The following is a 19,663-nucleotide window of genomic DNA, read 5'->3' as shown; positions in this document are numbered from 1 at the left end:
TGCCCTCTTAACTAGTCTGCTGGCACACAGGGCTTGCAGATCCCTTTTTTCTCATTTCTCGGGGGAAGACGGTCACGAACATAACTTTAAGAAGGCTGATATAGGCTCTGATGTCAACCATCAGGAGAGACACTGTAGGAAGGCACCTGGATTCTTAGGAGTGGGGAGGCATGACTTTGTTTCTAATTAGCAAGAGAGTGGACAGATACTAAAGGTTACATAATAATGGTACTGTGCTCCAGAGCTCAGGGTTGGGAGAGAGTTTCAAGTTCAGGCAATAGTATATGTGTTATCAAAAAGTTAAAGAACAGAGACTGAAAAGGATATTAGATATTTTTTAGTGTTGGATATTTGGATAACCTGTATTTGGATTATCTGGATTATTTGGATTTCATATTGGGTAGTTGATTATCTTTGATAGTGTAATTTCAATCGAGTATTGAGGGTGAACTTTTGTATAGCGTTAAAAAGAGAATGTAGGCAATGAGTGTTTCCAAAAGACGATAATTGCCGTTAGATATAAGCAAGATCTTCATTTTGTTGATATTAGTATATATGTGACTGTGAGGTTGAAAGTTACAAAGCTAATGACATATAAAAACGAATCACTAGGTATGCAAATAATGTAATAGTATAGTGGATGTATGTGTTCAGAAATATTTAGGCTCAAATTTAATGCTGCTTTTCTTATATATTCTGATATTGAGGTTCCCAGACGTTATGATGATGAGCGGAATAATATTTTATTGGAACTCATACAATATGACAATACAGAAAAACGTGCCTTCTTGTTAGGGAGTGTTCAGGTACACCTTTATGAAGTAATTCAGGTATGTATAAATGATTTTTTTCACCTTGGTATCATGTTGCCAGTTGGTTGTCCAGTTTGTTGTTGTGATTTATTATACTTGACGGGCTTTTTTGTTTATCATCTGCCTTCAAATTCGTGTGCTTAAGAAATAAAATCTCCCTTTGGCTATATATTTTTTAAAAGAGTTGGCTTATAGTAGCATAATGTTTTTAAAAATTTATTTTCCAGCCTGTAATCCCAGCACTTTGGGAGGCCAAGGCGGACAGATCAACTGAGGTTGGGAGTTCGAGACTAGCCTGACCAACATGGAGAAACCGCATCTCTACTAAAAATACAAAATTAGCTGGACATGGTGACGCATGCCTGTAATCCCAGCTACTTGGGAGGCTGAGGCAGGAGAATCGCTTGAACCTGGGAGGCGGAGGTTGCAGTGAGCCGAGATCATGCCATTGCACTCCAGCCTGGGCAACAAGAGCAATATTCCATCTCAAAAAAAATATATTTTCCAGAATACATATATATATATGAAATTAAGTAACAAAAAAACACACACTTAGACTTTTAGGTTGTATCACTAACTAACTTTCTGGAAAATAAAATTTCTTGGCCCACTGCAGCCTCCTCCTCCCTGGCTCAAGGGATTCTCCTGCCTCAGCCTCCCCACTATTTGGGACTACAGATACATGCCACTGCACCTGACTACTCATTGTATTTTTAGTAGAGACAGGGTTTTGCTATGTTGCCCAGGCTGGTCTCGTACTCCTGAGCTCAAATAATCTGCCCGCCTCAGCCTCCCAAAGTGTTGGGATTACAGGCCTGAGCCACCGTGCCTGGCTATTTAAATTTGCAAATAAAAGTTGCATATATTTATCATGTACAGAATGATGTTTTGAAATATGTATACATTGTAGAATGGCTAAATAGAGTTATACATGTTTTATTATGTTTCTGATATGTCTTAAGACATGACTGAAGCCGCAAACTCTGTCTCTTAGTTGGCAACACAAATTTTGGTTTAGTTCTTTCATCCTTAGCTGGGCTGCTTATAGACTTCCTTGTGCATGTGTCTTTTAGGGGTTAGCCAAAGATGTGGGCAGAGTTTATACACAGATTTTGTGGTTGCTTCCCTCTTGTTTTCTCCTTTCTAGGAGTCCTTTTCACTTTCCAGCAGCTCATTTTGTGGTTGTGTTGAACTCAGAGTCAAGAACTTATTGATTAGTGAATAAGTACAAACAACCTAAAGTATTTTCAGGAATATTTTTTGTTGCATACAGCAAGGAAGTCTTCAAAGACTAATGGGGTTATGTCAACAGCCAGATTGCAGGGACTCCTATTGGCCAACTTCAGAATAACTTGAACATAGATAATTACAACATTCTGAATAAAGGAAAATTCATGACTCCGTGATAATCTTCAAAAAAGAAAAGAAAAGAGGTGGCATAGGAAGAAAAAGGAAATTTTTTAAACAAAAGAATACCAGTTTATGAATGTGGAAGTAATGAAAGAATTACAAATTATTGTTTTTGCAACTCTTTATAATGAATAATGATTAATTCAGTCAATATTTAGTAATGGCACCAAAAACCATTAGGTAAAAGGTTATTGGGAAGCAAGATATTTGCATGGCGCCATAGTAACAGTGCAGGGGAAATGTTCCTCTACAATAGAGAGATGTGGTAGTTGCCACTTTAACCAAGAGCTCGAATTTAGCATAATGAATTGTGGATAACTCAGCATCATGTACTTCCTGTAGTGATACAATGTGATGTACACAACATTATCTGTGACTTATCGTCATCAGAAATGTTTAACCTGGCTGGCTGCGGTGGCTCAGGCCTGTAATCCCAACACTTTGAGAGACTAAAGTGGGAGAGTTGTTGAGGCCAGGAGTTGGAGACCAGTCTGGCAACATAGCAAGACCCTGTCTCTACACACAGAATTAGCCAGGTGTGGTGGCATGTGCCTATAGTCCAAGTGACTTGGGAGATTGAGGCAGAAGGATTGATTGGGTCCAGGAGTTCAAGACTGCAGTGAGCTATGATCGTGCTGCAGCACTCCAGCTTGGGTGACAGAGCAAGACCCTGCCTCAAAAAAAACAAACAAAAAACAAAAAAGTTCAACCCAAATCTAATCAAGCTGAGTGTAGAACTAACTTCAAGTTTACGGGAATTTAGTAAGTAGGGAAAAAGTTAAACAATACCTTAAGATAATACAGAAATGGGACATACCAGTGTAGATTCTTTAAATAGTGGTGATCATTAAAAAAAAAAAAAAAATGCACCAAAGATGGAAGAAACTGTTCTAGATTTAAAGAAATACAACCAATTTGACTGAATACAGATTTGAAAAAGTTATAAAAGACTCTCTTGGGAGCCAGGCATGGTGGTTCACACCTGTGATTCCAGGACTTTGGGAAGCTGAGGGAGGTGGATTGCTTGAGCCCAGGAGTTTGAGTCCAGCCTGGGGAACATGGTAAAACCCCTTCTCTAAAACAACAAACAAAAAAACCCCCAAAACCCACAAAACAAAACCCACAAAAAAACACCCACAAAAAATTAGCCAGGCATGGTGACACCTGCCTGTAGTCCCAGCTACATGCGGGGCTGAGGCAGGAGAATCACATAAGCCCAGTGAGGTCAAGGCTGCAGTGAGCCATGATTGCACCACTGCACCCCAGCCTGGGCAACAGAGTGAGACCCTGTCTCAAAAAAGAAAACATAAACATAAATAAAAGACATTTTTGGGACAATTAGGAAAATTTAATAAATATTTACTGAATATTAGAAAAAATTCTAGAATTGTTAATTTTCTTGGGTATAATACTGATATTGTAGATATATAAGTATGAATATTCTTATTTTTACAGTATCCAAAGTAAAGTTTTAAAATTGGGAATGAAGAGTAATGATTATTGCAAGTTATAAATAGATCAGCAAACATATATCTATACACACACAGAGATTTTAAAAAATGGCACACTGTTAAACAATTTTAACAGTTGTTAAACAAATATTTGAATTTCTTTACTCTTCCATGGAGTGTATTTATTGGAGTCTTTTGAGTGGTTTGTGTGTTTGAAAATTTTCATGATAAGAACTTGCGGAAAATCAGATAAATTTCTAATACATAGAAAGAGATGAAGAAGGAGATAAACATATGGAGTAATGCATAAATATAAGCAACCAGAGAGTCTCAAAAATATTTTGGGAGAAGATCTTTGGAAATGACTAAAGTTCCTTTGACTATGGCAATTTAGGCATCAAAATATGTGACATTACATATTAGTTAATTTTTGTTCAAGAAAATGTAGAAACTTAGATACTTAGACTAGAAGCATATATGCAAACTTTTCAATATTTATTTTTATAAGATCAATAATATGCTAATATTGTAAAATACAAAGGTAAATTTTTTAAAATTCAAAAATCACCCATCATTCCACAATTCTAATATAATGTTTCATTGTTCAGAGTTTCTTTCCAATTCTTTCTTATAAACATAAACAGAAAAATAGAAAATATAAAAAGACCCAAATGCGTATTCTGGAACTGAAAAGTAAAATATCTGAAATTAAAAATTTGCGGATTGGGCTCAACAGCAGAATGGAGGTGCTAGAGGAAAGACTATTGTTTTCTTATAACTTTCTTTAAAATTTGTGTGACTATTTAAAGTAAAAATCATAACCTGATCTGTGCGGTTTATAATGTTTGGAGAGGTAATGCATATGACAACCATAGCATATAGCATAGGGAGAAGATGAGGTCTAAAGGACTTTTATAATACAAGATTTTTGCATTTTCTGTTTTATTATAATAAACATAGAGTTCAAGTCTTTATGTTGCTGCTTGTTGCCATCTTCTGTCTCCTTCCTCTCCCTCAAGAAAAAATGATTATCCAAAACTTTGTATTTATTATTCCCTTATTTTTTCATAACTTTACTACTTATGTATGATTGTAGAAATATTACTTTATATTTCTAAGTATAGTATGTTTCTAATATTAATACACTTAGCTAGTCTTAATTTTTTGCTGCTGTATAAAATTCCATATGGATATATTCCTGTTTGCCCATAAATTAATTTTTTAGCTGATTATTTATTTTTAATTGACAAATACTGCATATATTTATGGGGTACAATGTGATGTTTTGATCTATGTATACACTGAAAAAGGTTCAATCAAACCAATTAATATTTCCATCACCTCACCAACTTATCTTTTTTTATAATGAGGATGATGAAAATCTATTTTATTCAGCAATTTTGAAACATACAATACGTTATTATTAACCAGGCAGTGCAGTAGATCACAAGAGCCTGCTCCTCCAGTCTAACTTTATACACATCCTCCCTTTCTCCATTCCTACCCCTACTCCCCAGCCTCTGGTAACCACCTTTCTACTGTTTCTATGAGATTGACTTGTTTAGATTCCACAGATAAGTGAGATCATACAGTGTTTGTCTTTCTGTGCCTGGCTTATTTCACTTAGCGTAAGATTCTCCAGTTTCATCCATGTCACAAATGACAGAATTTCTTTTTATTTTAAAGCTGCATAGTATTCCATTGCATGTAGGTATATACACCACATACTCATCTGTTCATTTGGTGATGGACACTAGGTTGCTTCCATATCTTGGCTATCATGCTGACATGAGTGCAGATATCTCTTTGACATACTGATTTCAATCCCTTTAAATGTATACTCAGAAGTGGGATTGCTGGATCATATAGTAATGATATTTTTAATTTTTTGAGTAACACCCATAGTATTTTCCGGAATGTCTGTACGGGTTAAATATCACTTATCTGAAAAAGTTTGGGACCAGAGGCATTTTGGACTTCTAATTTTTTTTTTTTTATTTTGGAATATTTGCATACACATAATGAGATAGCTTGGGGATGAGACCCAATTCTAAACATGAAGTTCATTTATGTTTCATATACATATTATACACATAGCCTAGTGGTAATTTTATATAATATTTTAAATAATTTTGTGCATGAAACAAAGTCTTCTTTGTATATTGATTGTGACTTGTCACATAGGCCAGGTATGGAATTTTTTACTTCTGGTGTCATTTTGGCACTCAAAAAGCTTCTGGAAAATTGTGGACCTACTCATAACAGCAGAGATGACTAGATATTGAGCAAGGATACGTGGTTTGAAAGATCCAGCCCTCCCTGAGAGATGAGAGAAGTACTCAGTCCTATCAGGAGTCAGCTTATCATGTAGAATTATGTTTAAGTAACCCCTCTCTCAGGAGGGTGCATGCATGTTTGTGTCTTTCGACAATGTCAGGCTTTTATTAATGCTATTTCAATCATGAAAGCCACAAGCTACATGGAGTTCCCAAGGAGCCAGTTCTCCTTAGTACCTCCCGTTCACTTGGCATGCCACGGGCACACAGGCTCAGGCCACTCCACAAGTCAGTCCATATTGCAAACATACCTAATAGTGCACTTAATATGTAAACATTACATTCTACAACAAAGTAACATTTAATATCAAGAGGAAAAAGAAATAGGAGAAAAGGTTAACGAACTGGCCTATGGGGAGCAAAGAAGACAAAAGGAGCCCTGGTCTGGGCTGGGCAGTCCATCAGTTTTGCAAGGAGGAGTCTGAGGTTGCAGAACCTTCAGTGGCAGAAGTGAAGTTCTTATCACAAGTGGCTGTAAGATGGTGTCAGTTAAGATGGCTGTTTCGAGCTGCTGAAAGCCTAATCTTTTATAGTCACAGAGTCCTCTGCTGAAAACAGATAGTGGAAGAGTGTGCTTGCTTCTGTCCTTATCTGATTGAACGTAGTCTTTATTTTTTTATTTGTGCATTAAACAAAACATCTTATCCTTATTGGCAAAGTGCCCTATAAAATATAAAATGGAGTCTTTTTCTAAGATGGAGTTAGTTATGTCAAGGATGCTCAATACACCCTCAAAAACAATGTAGGCATGGCAGTTCTTTTAAGACTTTCAAAAAGGTGAACTGTAACTTAGCAGAACATTTTTGTCTGCAACATAATATAAATACATTTATTTCTGTTACTTGAACTTGGAATTTTTATTTTCTTCTTTTGGACATTCCTTATGTTTGTACTTTGGCTATTAGGTTCATATGTGCATTTGAAAAATTATTACCTGATTTGTGGTTTAGATCAGTGGTCCCCAACCTTTTTGGCACCAGGGATGATTTTTGTGGAAGCAAATTTTTCCACAGACCAGCGTGGGGAGGGTGGGTCGAGATGGTTCAAGTGCATTACATTTATTGTGTATTTTATTTCTATTATTATTACATTGTAATATATAGTGAAATAACTATACAACTAACTCACCAGAACGTAGAATCAGTGGGAGCCCTGAGCTTGGTTTCCTGCAACTAGACAGTCCCATCTGGGGATGATGGGAGGCAATGACAGATCATCAGGCATTAGATTCTCCTAAGGCGCTCGCAACCTAGATCCCTTGCATGCACAGTTCACAATAGGGTTCGTGCTCCTGTGAGAATCTAATGCCCCCACTGATCTGGCAGGGGGTGAAGCTCAGGCGGTAATGTGAGTGATGGGAAGTGGCTGTAAATACAGATGAAGCTTTGCTCGCTTGCCCACCACTCATTTCCTGCTGTGCAGCCAGTTCCTAATGGGCCATGGACCAGTACCACTCCAAAGTCTAGGGGTTGGGGACTCTTGGTTTAGATAATATACAGGGAAATACATGAGTAATTCTATATTTAAAATCTTTTATTTTATTTTTTCTAGAAAGGGTGCTTCATTGAAGAAGTCCAAGTGTTGCATAAAAATGTAGTAAGGACTTTCCTGAAACTTCTTAAGTTTTATGTGCATGTAATATTTTCTTAACATTTCATGTAACTTTACTCTGATATTATTTGTAGCCTACATGTTTTTTCTTCTTTTAGTTACTGTACCAGTCACGGTTTGAAATAGTAGAAATGTATGAAATAGGAAGTACAATATTTACTAACAAAAATCTCCTCTTCCTCCTCCTCCTCTTTTTTTTTTTTTGCTAAATGGTGATAAAGAAAATTAGAAATCATTGGGTAAGAGAGTAGAATGCCTCTGGCCACTGCCTTGACTGCATAGCCTCAGGAGCCTCACTTGCTAAATTGAGGAAGTATTATTTTTTTCTCTGGGGAGTTTCTAAAGAGTTGTTTACAGTTCTTAATTTAATTTCTTTTTAAGTCCTTAAAATTAGTAGTTAGATTAATTGATCTTTCTATTCAGAGAGACTTTTGCTGCCAGTGGCCAAAACAGGGGCCAGGAACATAAAAAACAGAATGATGGACACTTGACTTTATTACCTCTCATGCCCTCCTTTATTTCACATATAAGCAACCTGGGTTTCAGAGAAGTGAAATCACTTGTCTAAATCAAAATTTTATCTGAAACTGGGACTGGAGGTAAGAGGAGTGTTAGTAAACATTTAAAAATATACATGCATGAATGTATATTTATTCATATACATGTATGAACCTACATGTATATATATGTGTGTCAGTGTCTCATTGTAATCCTAGTGACAATTAGAAGTTGATATTTTCCATATTTTAATGGTATAATACTACTTAACTTTAACATAAAAGGTTTTAACATTTTAGGAACTCAAATTCTTCTGTAGGAGTTCCTTGTGTAAATGCTTTTTTAAAAGTCGGGAGGTTCATACTTTGGCTTTTCTAACTTACAGATCTGTAAAGTAAAAATATCACTTTTTGTCACTTCTCCATTAAAATATCATCCTGATCAAACAATAAAATTTACCACATGTTTAGTTTGTCTGCAGGCTGGAGGTGGAATTTATGTTCTCCTATGGAAACTTTGGTTATGGATTTTCACATCAGGTTAGTTCCCCGCTTTTAAAAGATTATTCTGTTGTAACTCTTCGTCAAATTATCCTCTTCTGAGGCTCTATTTCAGTTTGATCAATTATTTAAAATAAATATTTTTAAAAGATGCTTCTTTACCTCCCGATCTTGGGGTATGTGGGCTTTTCTTCAGCCTAAAGAAAGATGAGACTTTACTATGATTTGTTTATACATTTTAAAGCAATGATATTTTATTCGACATGTCTTTATTATAAAACTTGATTTTAAGCTAGGCGTGGTGGCTCACACCCATAATCCCAACACTTTGGGAGGCCGCGCTGGGTGAATCACCTGAGGCTGGGAGTTCGAGACCAGCCTTTCCAACACAGCGAAACCCCATCTCTACTAAAAATACAAAAATTAGCCGGGCATGGTGGCAGGCACCTGTAATCCCAGCTACTCGGGAGACTGGAGCAGGAGAATCGCTTGAACCTGGGAGACGGGAGTTGTAGTAAGCCGAGATCGTACCACAGCACTCCAACCTGGGCGATAGAGTGAAACTCTGTCCCAAAAAAATAAAATAAAACTTGCTTTTATTTGTGTGTACACATACATATTGATGTAATTTAAGGCACCAGTATTCAAGAAATCAGTGTCGATTTCTGCATCTAAAAATAGTTATTAAAAATTGAGTAATTGCCTGGCCTGGTGGCTCACACCTGTAATCCTAGCTATTCTGGAGGCTGAAGCAGGAGGATCACATGAGTCAGCCTGGGCAACGCAGTGAGATCCTGCTCTGGGAAAACAAAATGGAGTAATTGATCTAATTCAGATAATATTTTGTACTCATACGGTCCTTTCCTCCACAGTTATTTCAACATCTGATGTTATTTGAACTCTCCTTGATTCATCAAGAGAGTAATAAACCCAAAGAAGATCTCTTCCTAGTTTTGACTTCCTCCTTTAAATTCACTACCATAGGTCCACATTGCCACAAATACTTTTATGTGCTAACCTATATCCTTTTCTTTCATTATGTCCTTAGGCCAGATTCCTAGAAAGGAAATTCTTGTCCAGAACAATGACCTTTTCAAGGAATTGTTCCAGAAAAGTTGTACCAATATATACTGTCATCAAATATTGAAAGAACTCTTAATATTCCTGGATGTCATCAGTTTTATGGTATTCAAAAATGCAGTCCTGTTAGTGCTGCTGTTGTGTAGGGGAAATGACCTTTATTTGCATATCATTTTTCACTTTCAGTTTTTCCTTTTTAAAGTTTTGGGTCTTTTTTTTTTTTTTTTTTTGAGACGGAGTCTCACTCTGTCGCCCGGGCTGGAGTGCAGTGGCTTGATCTCAGCTCACTGCAAGCTCCGCCTCCCGCGTTTACGCCATTCTCCTGTCTCAGCCTCCCGAGTAGCTGGGACTACAGGCGCCCGCCACCTCGCCCAGCTAGTTTTTGTTTTTGTATTTTTTAGTAGAGACGGGGTTTCACCGTGTTAGCCAGGATGGTCTCGATCTCCTGACCTCGTGATCCGCCCGTCTCGGCCTTCCAAAGTGCTGGGATTACAGGCTTGAGCCACCGTGCCCGGCCTTTGGGTCTTTTTAAATTAGGAATTGAGAGTGAAGATATCAGCCTTATTAAACAAGTCTACCACTATGTTAACTGAGAAGTCTCTGTAATATGTTTTAAAATCTTGCCTATATTATAATGATGTTTAATACATTTTGAATCAGAAGTAATATACAGATGAAAGCCACAAGGAACAAGCTTTTTTTCCCTTCTTTGCTTTGATTTTTTACTTTTTCTTCTGTTATTTTAAAAATTTCTTATCATAATTAGGCCTTATAGGGACCCCTAATTGTTTACTCCTTTTGTGACAGTTATAGCACATGAGCACCAACTCCAGAGGTAGGTTTTGTGTCTGAACATAAGTATAATATGTAGTAATAGTCATTTTTAAGGAGAGTTATTCTTTTCAGATAAAACTGGGCAAGTGTTATTTTATGTAGGTGGAATCTACTAAAAACCAGGAACAAAGGAATTGTACGGAAAAAAATGGGATATATAATAAAAGTTCAAAATAAAAACTTGATTTTATATCTATGAACTTTTCAGTGATATGGTCCCCTACTTAACCTATCGTGATACTGTAAACAGGGCACTACACTGGGGGCAGACAAAGCTACATTCAAGTCCTGACTTTTGCCTATTGTGTAGCCTTGAACAAATTACTGATCTTCAGTATCATCTGTAGAATATGCTTAGTTACTTACCGTATAGGTTTATTGAGATAGTTAAATAAGATTAAAAGTATAATAAAATGCTTGGCAAATATTTAGTACCTAATAAATGTTAATTTTTTCTTTCCTCTCTTAATTCCTTATTTCCTTACATGTCTCATTTAAGGCCTATTTCATAGTCCTGGGTTATTCATAGCATTATGGTATTAATATGGTGTGATATTACAATTAGTGAGTTTTAATTGTAACTAAGCAGTGCTAAAATACACTTACATTTTTTTTTCAGTTAAAACCTCTTCAGAAAATTACTGAACCATCCATGTTTATGAATCCTACACCACCTCCAGAAAGAACAGATCCCGTGACGTAAGTGTTTTAAGTCTCGTTAATATGGTCAGATCATGTGACATTTAAAACAATTTTAATCCGTTTGGTGGAGCATTTTGGTGGAGTTCTTTTAAGAAGTCCCCAGGACATGGCCAAGATGGGGCAGACTCTGAGGTGCAGAGAGTAGTGAATTGTTTTGCTTAATAACAGGGAGAAATTTTTAATTTCTGAGTATAGCCCTGGATAGAGGAGTTGAGGAGAGAAGGAGTGCCAAGTTCATGGCTGAAGGAGGGAAGGAGTAGCTTAATAAGGAAAGCAGGCTAAGGAGATACCCCTTTTGGGAAAAGAGGTGAGAGACTTAACATCAGACTGTCTGATAGTTATCAATTTTCTGCCCTGCAGTATAGTAATGTTACCCTTACCTCCACACCACTCCAACTGCTATAAAATCATCTGTAAAAAGTCTATGGTAAAAAAAAAAGTCATTAGCAAACCAAAAGTAACTTAAAATATAGTATACTAATCAATCTTGAAATTTCAACAATAAAAATAGATTATAGAAAAATAAGCACCTGAGAAAGAGATTTAATCTATAGTGTTATCCAAGAATAAGAAATGGAAAAAAGCTGAAATGGGATTGAGGGAATTAGGTATTGCATGGGAAATTGTGTTCTGAAGTGCTTATTTTCCTATAGTCTCACCAACACTGGATATTATCATTAAAATTCTCTATCTATTTGATATTGGTGATTTGTTGAAATAGTAAAGCTGAATTTTTTCTTATGTTTATTTATTTTTCTTCTTCATACATTGATTAAATAAACATTTATTGAATGTCTGCTATATCCCCAAGTCATGGCAGATACAAAGACATGTGAGGCCTTCTCCTTGCCCTTGATGCAAAGTAACATAAAAAATAATTACTATGATGATGCAAATGGAATAAAAGCCCTTCAAGAACCAAAAAAGAACTGTGAGACAGCCAAGGAGCTTCTAATTCTTGTTAGGGAAGTTGGAGAGGAAAGAATGATTAAATAAGGCTCCACAAAAGAAAGTGCTTAGAGTGAGACTTGTAAAAGTGGTAGTAGTGCATCTGGCTGATTTTGGAGGAGTGAGGGGACACATTCTCTTGATAGGGCACATAAATAAAAGCGGGGAGCCATAAGAGGCTCTATTATGTTGGAGAACAGTCTTCAGTTGAGAGTGGCTAAGAGATTAGGAGCAAGGAGGAGAGCAACGAGGGATGAGCTAGAGTAATTGGCAGGGGCAAGACACAGTGATTAAGAGTTCAGGCCCTAGAGCCAGACTGCATGGGCTCACATCCTATACGACCTTGGGCAAGTTACTTAGGCTCTTTATGCTTCATTTGTTGAATGGGATAAAAATTAAAACTACCCAATTGAGTTACTATGATGATTAAATAAGTTACATGTAAAGTACTTAGAACATGGTAGCAAATAGCAAAATGCCTAATTAGTTGTTACCTATTTATAAAATTAATAAATATTTTTCATTACCATCATCATCATTGTAGGTTTATGCTTCTCAAATGTGAGCAAATTTTACTCCTTTGGGTCCTCGGGAATATATTCCATATATATTCTAAAAGAACTATTTGAGTTTTTAAATTTATACAGACAGAAATCTGGAGAACATGTATAGGGATGGATATTAAGGGCAGGGGATGATGGTGGAAGGAAAATAAAGTTGGATCAGGCTGAGTTTATTGACATGGACTTACTAAACAGAGATTATTTTTATTTATTTACTTTTTGGAGAGAGGGTCTTGTTCTGTTGCCCAGGCAACAGATCACGGTTCATTGCAGCCTTGACCTCTTGAGGCTCAATCAATCCTCCCTCTTCAGCCTCCCAAGTAGCTCCCAAATGTGTTACCACATTTGACTAATTTTTGTATTTTTTGTAGAGACAGGGTTTTTCTGTGTTGCCCGGGCTGGTCACGAACTCCTGCGCTCAAGCGATCCACCCACTTCAGACTCGGAAAGTGTTGGGATTGCAGGCGTGAGCCACTGCAGCTGGCCTAAGCAGAGATTTTTGCATTTAATGCTGCAGCTTGGGGAGTTAGAAAGGGCTCTCATAGCTTGTTTAGTTGAATGACTGAAAAAGGAACCAAAAGATGGCTCACAGTGAATTAGTTAGAAATGCTCGATTAATGTAGAGGAAGGGTTTTAGAGGTTCAGAGAAATTATGTTAGAGTGGACTTGCCATTTAAGATCGACTCACCCATCCTGGGAGGGTCCAAAAGACACACGTTTTACCATGACTATGAGAAATGAGTTTGTGAAGGGTACCCTGGCATCCTTAAAGAGCTCTGTGATTGCTCTTCCCTCTGGGCTAGACTTTATAGTGGCACCTGCAGTCACTGAATTGGGAAACTTAAATGCAATGGGAGTAATTGGGTCCCAGGGTGGCAGGAACCAAGTGAAGATACTCAACTGCCAAAGGCAAGGTGGGTATGGTTACCATAATGGACAGTAGAATCAAGTAAGTAATAAGAATGGTCTTAGTAGTGCAGACCTATGGTGTTGGCTATCTGATCCTGTGTTCCTAGACATGAATAGATAGGAAGCCTACTGAATTCTAACCTGATCTGTATAAGCAGAAAAGTTCTAGGTTGAGGGAACAAAAGTCTAATCTGCATCATAAAAACAGAATCATGACCTCTCAATCAATTCCCAGACTTGATCTACTTTACAGACTCAGAACTCCTTTAATGAAAGGGAGGTTGGGTCACCTCAAGAAAGGACCCTAGTATACTTCCAAAAATGTATGCCGTTAGTATTTCTCCCAGTCTTCCCCAAAGGGACCTGTGGCCTTTTATCATGGTAATTGTGCACTAGGGAGAAGGGAACAATCAGGGCTTTTGGGGACTACTAGACACTGTCTCTGAACTAACACTAATTCCGGAAGACTCTGAATGTAACTGTGGTCCAGCAGTCAGAGTAAGGACTTATGGAGCTCAAGTGATCAATAGAGTTTTGGCTAAGGTCCATCTCACAGTTGGCTCTGTGAGTCCCTGAATATATCCAGTGGTATTTCCCTGGTTCTAGAATGCATAATTGGAATAGATATTCTCAGTAACTGGCAGAATCATTGGTTTCCTGATCTATTGATTGAAGGCTATTATGTTGGGAAAGGCCAAGAAGAAGCCATAGAACTCCCTCCATCTATGAAAGTAGTAAACCGAAAGCAATACTGCATGGAGGAATTGCAGAGATTAGTGTCACCATCAAGGACCTGAAAAACACAGGAATGGTGATTTCCACCACATCTCCATTTAACTCCCATGTTTGACCTGTGAAGAAGACAGATGAAGAAGATGGTGGATTCTTGTGAGCTTAGCCAAGTGACAACTTCAATTGCAACTGCTACACCAGATGTAGTTTCATTGTTTGAGAAAATTAACATATCCCCTGGTATCTGGAGTGCAGCCACAGATCTGGCAAATGCTTATTTCTCCATGCCTGTTAATAAAGACCAGCAGGAGCAGTTTGCTTTTGGCTGGCAAGGTGAGCAATACACCTTCACTGTCCTAACTTAGGAGTATATCAGCTCTCTAGCCCTACATTACAATTTAGTTTCCAGGGATCTTGATTGCCTTTTTCTTCCACAAAATAGCAGACTGGTCCATTTTATTGATGACGTGCTGATTGGACCCGGTGAGCAAGAAGTAGCAACTACTCTAGACTTATTGATAAGACATCTTTGTGTCAGAGAGTGGGAAATAAATATGACAAAAATTCAAGGGCCTTCTGCCTCAGTGAAATTTCTAGGGGTCCATGGTATGGGTGGTGATATCCTGTACACAGTGAAGGATGGGTTTTTGCATCTGGCTTCTCCTACAACAAAAAAGAGATACAACACCTGGAGAAATAACCACAGGTGGGCCTCTTTGGATTTTGGAGGTAATCTGTTCCTCCTTTGGGTGTGTTATTCTGAACCACTTACTGGATGACTCAAAAAGCTGCTAGTTTTGAGTGGGACCCAGAACAAGAGAAGGCTCTGCAACAGGTCCAAGCTGCCATGCAAGCTGCTCTGCCATTTGGATCATATCATGTAACAGATCTAATGACATGTTAGTGGCAGCCATAGGTACCTAGCTGTTGGTCAAAAATTGTTCTGAGAGGAGGGTGTTTTTGATGAGATTCACTTTTAAACTGGCACACTGAGGAAAGCAGGTTGCTCTCCCTAGTGTGGGTGGGCCTCATCCAATAAGTTGAATGAAACAAAAAGATTGACTCACCCTGGGGTAAGAGAGAATTCCTCCTGCCTGACTATCTTTGAACTGGAACATTAACTTTTCCCTGCCCTTGGACTCAAAGTGAAACATCAGCTCTTCTGGATCGGATCTCCAGCCTACCAGCCTTTGGACTGGAACTACACTATTGGCTCTCCTGATTCTCAGGCCTTTGAATTCAGTCTAAAATTATACCTTTGGCTCTCCTGGGTCTCCAGCTTGCTGATTAACTTTGTAGATCTTGGGACTTACCAGCCTCCATAATCACATGAGCCAATTGCTTATCATAAATATATTTATGTATATATACATCCTATTGGTTCTATTTTTATGGACAATCCTGACTAATATAATGGAATGGAGGAACAAACTAATTTGTAAAGTATTTAGAATGTTTAGCTATATCTCCTGTAATTAGGAAGTGACTGATTGGAGATGGAAGATGACAGAAGGGGAAAGGAGGAAAAAAGATGTTCACATTTAGGGACCATTGGCTATACATTTGGTGCTGTTATTTCCTGAACCAGGGAACACTTAGGAAAGAGCGTATCTGGAGAGGGGGAAAATGGTGAGTTCTATTTTGGACATGCTGAGTTTAAGGTGCTTACTACTATGCATAGTATAGAATACAGTTTAAGAATCTAAACTTTATGTGTTCAAATGTTAGCTTTGCCACTTACCAGCTGTGAGACCTTGGGAGGAGTTGTTTAATCTCTCTAATACTAGCTTTTTTATATATAAAATAGGATCTAATAATTCTCAGCTGATAGGCTTGCTGTGAAAAGTGAATGAGGTAATATACATAGCCATATGAACATTGCACCTAGCACAAAATGCATTCCAAAAAATTAATAGATTTTAAAAATAAATATTAAACTAGTTCAACTATTGCGGAAGACAGTATGGCGATTCCTCAAGGATCTAGAACTAGAAATACCATTTGACCCAGCCATCCAATTACTGGGTATATACCCAAAGGATTATAAATCATGCTGCTATAAAGACACATGCACATGTATGTTTATTGTGGCACTATTCACAATAGCAAAGACTTGGAACCAACCCAGATGTGCATCAATGATAGACTGGATTAAGAAAATGTGGCACATATACACCATGGAATACTATGCAGCCATAAAAAAGGATGAGTTCCTGTCCTTTGTAGGGACATGGATGAAGCTGGAAACCATCATTCTGAGCAAACTATTACAAGGACAGAAAACCAAACACCGCATGTTCTCACTCATAGGTGGGAACTGAACAATGAGAACACTTGGGCACAGGATGGGGAACATCACACACCAGGGCCTGTTGTGGGGTAGGGGGAGGGGGGAGGGATAGCATTAGGAGAAATACCTAATGTAAATGACGAGTTAATGGGTGCAGCACACCAGCATGACACTTGTATACATATGTAACAAACCTGCACATTGTACACATGTACCCTAGAACTTAAAGTATAATTTAAAAAAAGAAATTTAAAAAAAAGAGATAGAAATTTGGGTCTAAAGATTTGGAGAGATGTCTGGGCTCAGATACTTTGTACTTCTCATTAGAACTTCAGGCCCTTCTGTCCTTTTCCATCCCTGCTGCCTATGGTCTGAGTTTAGTAGTAAGGATAATCAGGAGAGTGCTTACTCTGGCTCTTGGCTTTTTTCCTAGCTCTGGCCTTCGATGGCCCAAGGTGGCTAGGTGAGCTAAAAGTGTAAAAGAGGGAAGGGTTCAAAAGTAATAGCCGCCACTGATTTTGGAAGTGGACTTTTGTATAATTTCAATATTTCACTTTATTATTATTTTGCAGAAAAGTTATTACACCACAGACAGTAGAATATCCAGCATTCTTATCCCCAGACCTGAATGTTACTGTTGGGACTCCAGCTGTGCAATCCTCCGACCAGACATCTTCTGTAGTGCGACTTGAAAAACTTCAGCAACAACCCCGGGAAAGGTAAAAAAAAAAAAAAAAAAAAAATTCAAAAGAGCTCAAAATTTTCATCTTAGGTGTTATTTGTATAATACATTAATTTCTCCCTTTGAGACATAGGCTTGCTGTAGGCTCAGAAACTTTCATTATGGTGCTATTGTTTCATTGATTCAGAGATTATTTCTGATTTTTACTTGTCAATTTAGGTATCTTGTTTGAAAAAGTGTTATGCCAGATAAAGAGGTGAAAACTCCCTTTATTTTTATGTTTTGAAGCAGAGTCTCACTCTGTCACCCAGCTTGGCCCAGATTGGAGTGTTGGAGTGTAGTGGCATGATTATGCTCACTGCAGCCCCGAACTCCTGGGCTCAAGCAATCTTCCTGCCTCAGCCTCCCGAGAAGCAGGGACTACAGACATATCACACTACCACCACGCCTGGCTATTTTTTTTTTTTTTTTGAGATGAGGTCTTGCTATGTTGACCAGTCTGGTCTGGAATTCCTGGCCTCAAGTGATCCTCCAGTCTCAGCCTCCCAAAGTGCTGGGATTACATTGTGCCTAGCTGAGGTGAAAACTCATTTATGAGGGATAAAGCATAATTCTTGCTGTCTTCTCATTTACCAACATATTTCGTAGGTCTCGTGCTTTTTTTTTTTTTTTTTTTTTCTGTATTTCTTGTCCTTTTTTTGCTATGCTTCAGTCTAGGTATTTTCTTCTGAGTTATATTCTAGTTCACAAGCTCTTGTTTCTATTCTGCCATTAAGTCAATTGAATTCTTAATTTCAGTTATTTTATTTCTCAACTATGGAATTTCCCTTCATTTTTATAGTTTCTATTTATCTGCCAAAATCCACAGCCTTGTCTTTTAATTCTTTGTACATATTTATTATTGTCTTGGTCAGCTCAGGCTGCTATAACAAATACCACAGATTGAATGGTTTAAACAACAGACTTTTATTTATTTCAGTTCTGGAGGCTGGGACGTCCAAGATCAAGGTGCCAGCTGATTTGATCCCTGCTGAGGGCCCTCTTGTTGGTTTGCAAATGGCCTTCTGTTTACCATATCCTCACACTGTGGAGGGAGATCATCTCTCTCTTGTCTCTCACCGTAATAGTACAAATCCCATTCATGAGGGCTCTTCCCCCATGACCCAATTACCTCCCAAAGGCCCTACCTCCAATTAGTATCACATAAGGGATTAGGATTTCAACATATGAATTTTGGGGTATGTACACTTTTCAGTTTATAGCAATCATTGCTATTTTAAAATCTGAGTCTGACCATTTCATTATCTGGATCTTCTGGGAGTCTATTTAAATTATTGGGGTTTTCTCTTAGTTTTCAGTCAGTTCTTACATTCTCACATGCCTAGTTGTTTTGATTGAGTGCCAGACATTGTATTTGAAAATTTATAGAACTGTTTTGAGGATCTTAATTTTAATTACATATTCCTACAAAGAAGGTATACATTTGTATCTGGCAACCGGTTGGGCTAGGAGCACTAACAATCCCAGATCACTTTAATTCAATTAAGACTGAAATTGAAATGATTTGAAGCTGGGCTTTAGTTCCTGTGAGGGGGGTTAGTCTCTTTGTGGTTTATTCTTACTCCTAGTGTCAGGACTGGGACTAGTGTGAGGCACATGAGGCAACTAGGTCATAACATTTAAAGAGACAGTCATTTTCTTAAAGCCTTTTGGGGTCCCAACTGGGTGTTTATCAGGACTTCTCATCCCAACAAGCCCGGGACTCTGGTTTTTGTTCTGACATCCTTATGTCTCTATCTCAAAGCCCTGCTCAGCTTTTTAACTTCTTGGCCATCTCAAGGCATAAATGCCTTGAAGGAAAAATGGCACCAAATGATGGGCTCCATGTCTCTGGACTTCCTTTCTGTCTGGAATCTTTGGTATGCAAATCCTTGCTGTCTTTATAACTCAGTGATTCTTTCCAACACAATTTAGACAATGTTTTGTCCAGAATTTATAGTTGTGTGGTGAGATGATTGGTCTGAAATAACCTAGTTCAGAATCACAGTGATCACTTTAAAGATCATAGTATCTTTTCTGAAAGAACTTAGAGTATAATGAGTAGAGACGTAACAAAGCAAAACAAATAAATTATAAATTAAGAAATAAACTACGAAGGTATCGAAAAGATGGTAGAAAATAAAGGAGGTGACTGATTTTTATAAGAATTGTTAGAGAAGGGGTTGGGCGCGGTGGCTCACGCCTGTAATCCCAGTACTTTGGGAGGTCAAGACGGGTGGATCACAAGGTCAGGAGATCGAGACCC

At 37.8% G+C, this 19,663-nt stretch overlaps 1 protein-coding gene across 10 annotated transcripts in view; it reads left to right on the top strand.

The window, feature by feature from the left end:
• Positions 1 to 19,663, top strand: part of LOC105468098 (C2 calcium dependent domain containing 6) — a 176,309-nt gene that overhangs the window by 36,249 nt on the left and 120,397 nt on the right. For all 10 annotated transcript variants that reach the window (XM_071073183.1, XM_071073184.1, XM_071073185.1 and 7 more), the window contains exons 5-9: positions 708 to 830; positions 7,561 to 7,605; positions 8,589 to 8,657; positions 11,152 to 11,231; positions 17,249 to 17,395. In XM_071073183.1, the coding sequence (XP_070929284.1) occupies positions 708 to 830; positions 7,561 to 7,605; positions 8,589 to 8,657; positions 11,152 to 11,231; positions 17,249 to 17,395 (464 nt within the window). The remainder of the gene's footprint in view (positions 1 to 707; positions 831 to 7,560; positions 7,606 to 8,588; positions 8,658 to 11,151; positions 11,232 to 17,248; positions 17,396 to 19,663) is intronic.

This window comes from Macaca nemestrina, chromosome 11 (genome assembly GCF_043159975.1).
Source record: "Macaca nemestrina isolate mMacNem1 chromosome 11, mMacNem.hap1, whole genome shotgun sequence".
NCBI lineage: Eukaryota > Metazoa > Chordata > Mammalia > Primates > Cercopithecidae > Macaca > Macaca nemestrina.
This window is presented reverse-complemented; position numbering and strand designations above follow the sequence as displayed.